The sequence below is a fragment of the Quercus lobata genome, unplaced genomic scaffold (assembly GCF_001633185.2).
Source record: "Quercus lobata isolate SW786 unplaced genomic scaffold, ValleyOak3.0 Primary Assembly Scq3eQI_228, whole genome shotgun sequence".
NCBI lineage: Eukaryota > Viridiplantae > Streptophyta > Magnoliopsida > Fagales > Fagaceae > Quercus > Quercus lobata.
In genome coordinates, this window is record NW_022154821.1 from 50097 (window position 1) to 54910 (window position 4814).

A 4814-nucleotide genomic window follows, 5' to 3' on the forward strand; every position below is an offset into this window, starting at 1 on the left:
CAATATATACCGTATTGGCTATTAAACCGACTTTGGTACTCCTCTAAAATTTACTAGAAAAAATATTGAATTGTACCTAGATTTTTTGGATGCTTCCAAAGGTATTGATGTTTTGGTTGGAACAATAAAAAAAATGTTATAATAATAATAATAATAATAATAATAATAACAACAAACATGTAATTTGAGCTAATACGTTGGATTAATGTATTTAGGTAAATATTTGGTCGTATGAAATTTGTAGATTGAAATTATATGTTTGTAAACATATAACTAAATAAATACATATAAACATATAAATATGTATGTATGTATATAAATATCCCTAACTTTGGAATAATACACTAGTATTAACCAATACTTAAATATTTCATTTATTTGACAAAACCAAAATTGTCTTTAATACAAAATTGACATCCCTTGCTCTATAAGCAATTGATCACGGGTTGAACACTACCAGAAGATGTGACAGATGCATGGTTACATGAAGATTTGGCTACTTGATTCTTGTAAGTGAGCATTATGCTCTCCACTGTTATTATGGAGCATGGGTTTCCTGAACTACAATTTAAATTCACAGCAACCTCTGTTGTTGAAGTTCCATGAATGTCTTGGTATGTCACATTACTAATTTTTACACCAGAAGCCTGTTAAAATGGGGGAAAAAAATGCACACGTCAATTTTCTACTTATTCGTAGTGGTAGTATGCAACCTCTAACCTATAAAATTAAAAAACTAACATCACAACTTTTTATTTATTTAAATTTTGAAATATTTATTATGAAGAAAAAACTGAAAAATTAAAGATTTTCTTCTTGCAGAGAAGAGGGGTTCAATTTGGGCCCAAAACTAATGACTAAAAGTTTAGGATGCCATAATAATGTGCCTAGCTATATAATGTGCATGAGTAGTTTCTAAGGCCTAAGTCAGGGGCCAATGAAACAGAAATTTAAAAGAACTTATATTGTGCAATCTTCTTGAATATGTTAAGGATTTTCATAAGTATACTTAAACATATTATAATTTAAAATTTAAACAACATTATAGTTTAAAATTTAAACAATATTTGCATAAATATCCTTCAAAATATCGTACCTGATTAGGGCAACCTCCAGAGGGGCAGTAATTTTGATCAATTATAATGGGATTCTCGACATTCATCATATTTACATGTTGGAAAATAACGTTCCTAGCAAATCCATTACTAGGCCTTGCCCAAGACTTAATCCTCACCCCATTCTGTGTATCGGTAAAATTAGCCATTTTAACTGTCACGTTCTGAACACCAGCCTCTTGTTGATTTTGGCCTAAACTCCCAATGCTGCACCAACCAATCACACCCATGACCAATTTGGCATCGCCATATAATATTGTTGTTATAGTCACATAATATTTTAATAGATAAAAAAATTAATAAAATTTATTTACCTAATTCCATGTCCAGGTCCACATGCTACATTTTCAATCCATAAATTAGTAGTACCGGGGCCAATTGAGATGCAATCATCACCAGTTTGGATATTAGAGTTAAGAATTGTGACACTGGAAGATGATTCAACATGAATGCCATTGGTGTTTGGGCTATTTCCGGCGGCAATGACCCTGACACCTTGCATATTCACATTATTGCAAGCATTGACAACAATGTGAAACATCTGGCTGTTTACGGAAGTTAATCCACCAACCACAACGTTGTTTGAGTTGGTAAATTCCAATGTCTGTTTACATACACAAAAGAAAATGTTCTAATTATTATCGTTTTTTGAAAATTACAAATAAAGTATATGTAGAGTATTTCACTAAAATTGAAAATGAACATGACTATATAGGGCTATTCAATTCAAAAGTTCAAGCCAGACATAAATAAGGGTTAGCAAACATCGTAGGCACATTACAAATCAATTTACAGCAAGGAGCTTTCACACAAAAACACAGAGGAAGTCAAAATATAAAAATACACTTAAAATGTATTAAAATGTGCAATAAATGACTATAATGGGAATATTCTTGGGAAGAAAAGAAATAAGCCTACTAGAGTCCATAACCCTTAAGTTTCATCTGAGAGGAAACCAAATGTAATCTCAATTTTTCTTCCCTTACAATTCTTCAATACAACGTTTGCTTACTGCTTGGATTCCCTTCAAAAAATATGGAATTTATCTCAAAAATGATCATCTTTTCATAACTGATGGAAAGGAGAATGGTGAGTCCAACTCTAGAATCCAAAACGGGAATGCAGTAGGAGATGGGGTGGGCTTAATCTTCCTATCAAACTATATGCCAAGCTCCTCTTAGCCCTATAGTCTTTCTCCTTCCCAAATTTTGCCAAATGATTTAAGACCTGAACTGAAAGAGACTCTTCAAACAAAGCTTACCGACTAAGACCTTAAGAAGCTTGTATCCTTGGTTTATTTGGATCTAACGGTATTCTCTAAATTAACGATGAACATGATTGTATAGGGCTATTCAACTAAATATGTGGACCTTATGGCATGGCCAGTTAATGCAAGCAACAAAAGCTTAAGCTTGTTGTTTGACCTTTGACATTCCCATTAATTTTTAAGCATGTTTACTGGTACACGAGAATAAATATTATACTCCAGAACATGGGATTATTTCCAAGTATCCTATATATATACGATTTCCTTAGAAATGGCTTATTGTGGCATTAATGAAGTATTTCAATTTGACTAAAATCCCCTCCAAAACCAGGAAGACCGAAATCAGTGAATAGTTTAAACCAAAAATCAAATGGAAAAGCACACTACTTTCCACTAGAAAATCCAAACCAGTCCCAGTTGGTTACCTAGAAAATGGAAGGAATTTATTTTCAAGACTGAATGGGAGTGAATCAAGATATGGAGGACCTAAAAGAACACCATAAAGACCTGGCAAACAGGTTGGGTTAGGTTGGGTTCAGGTCAAAAATATGTTATCTTAAATAGGTTGTAAATGGGCTGGGTTAATCGGATCGGGTTACAAGTTCATCCATATTTTTTCACATGCAAAAAAAAAAAAAAAAAAAAAAAAAAAAGTCAATAAAAGTTCTATAACACGTATATTCTGAAGTTTTACACTATTTATTGTGGCAAAATATTTCACATACCGTGGCTCCCAAAGGACAACTTTTGCCAGAGGCCTTGCAAGCCCACAAGCTAGCACCTTGCCCATCAAGAATCCCATTACCAGACACTGTAAGCCCATCAACATGCTGAAACAAAACCCAGTATGCTTTATTTCCAAGGACTGTATAGACCGATGGGGCCACAAGGGTCCCAATAAGCATAACATTAACTTTGTTGCTGCATGGTCCAATAAAAATCACTTGCCCGAGAGCGAACTTTCCTGCTGGTACATAAATACTGGCAGGCTGCATAGAGGCACAAGCTTTTGTCCATGCACTAAGAAAAGCCTGAGCTGAGTCTGTTTGCCCATCTGGCTTGGCTCCAAAACTCACTATATTGTATATCGTAGGAGCAGCTAGCACTAAGGAAATGAACATAGAGAGAAGTGTAAGGACAAGACAGCTTATGGCAGGGAATGCCATTTTGGTTTTGTTTGGATGTGAAACTAACGTGTGTTTGTGACTTTGTGTGTGCCAAAGAGAGAAGATGTGCCTTAGGGAGTTTAGCGGTTGAGGGAGTTGAAACTTGAGAGGGTATTTATAGCATTTGAATGCACATTTGGTTTTGAGAAAGTATAGACATAAATTAAAATTTTGACAACAAATTTCCACTTGGCTAACGTGACAGGTTGTTAGTAATTGGTAAAAAAAAATGACATCAATGGTAGGTTTAGATAAGAATTAATAAAAATTTGCCAACTCAAATTTTGTGAAAAATATTTTGAAATTTTTTGTGTCTATAACATTGCGCTTTAATTTCTCACCTTGTAGAGTGTTAGTCAGCAAAAGTTCAATAAAATATGATTTTATCTATATAAAAAAAAATTGATTTTTTTTTTCTTATAATTCGATGGCTACAATAAAAGAGGTGTTAATTGAACTACGAGGGTCTGAAAAATTTTCTCTTTTATTTTGTATATAGATATGAAATGTGATAATTATGATAGTTATTTACAGACATTTATTTTGGTTGTGATTGTATATGCAATATTAATTTGAATGTTGATAATTATTATTGTAGTCATTAATCAGTGTTTAGAATTTTTTTTTTTAACTAATTAACTAACCAACTACGTTTTTCCTTTCCTAATCTCTTTTTCCCCACTTCTTAATTAGTATATAGGTTTGGTTAATGTATGTCTTTAAGTCTTTTTTTTTTCTTTTATTATATATATATATATATATATATATATATACGATAGAAATTTTACTCTAGCATAATTTAAGTGTATATGTGTGTGAAGATCTCTCTTGGAGACTTGAACCCCAACCCTTGCCCCCCACTCCTTACGTGCACTTATACTTGCAGAGTGACCATTGCACCAAGGGTATGCAATGGTTCTTTAAGTTATTCATTAATAATTTATTTTAAAAACATTTTATAAGAAATTGAAAAAAATGTAAAAAAAAATAATAATAATAATAAATAAAAGTTAGTCACCCTTTCAATTTTTCATTAAAAAATTCCTAAAATGGTTTACATATATACCATATATTATCTATTATAAAAGAAGATACATATGCTTTTTTAAAGTCTCTAATGGTTGTATAAGAGATCTGGGGTTTAATTTCCACTTACACCAAAAACTAATTAGTGTTTTGGTTTGATGATAAAGAGCAATCATCAAGAGTGAATGCCATAAGTTGAAACTCTCTCTAAAAAAAATAAAAGATGATACATATGCTTTC

The 4814-nt window shown here is 32.2% G+C and overlaps 1 protein-coding gene across 1 annotated transcript; it reads right to left on the minus strand.

Annotated features, from left to right (window-relative positions):
* Window positions 1-425: 425 nt before the first annotated feature.
* LOC115973445 (polygalacturonase-like) lies at window positions 426-3548 on the minus strand. The gene is made up of 4 exons (XM_031093708.1): window positions 3108-3548; window positions 1430-1719; window positions 1097-1322; window positions 426-647 (listed from the first exon to the last, which is right to left on the minus strand). The coding sequence occupies exons 1-4, from the start codon at window positions 3546-3548 to the stop codon at window positions 426-428; spliced, it is 1179 nt and encodes a 392-aa protein (XP_030949568.1).
* Window positions 3549-4814: the final 1266 nt, after the last annotated feature.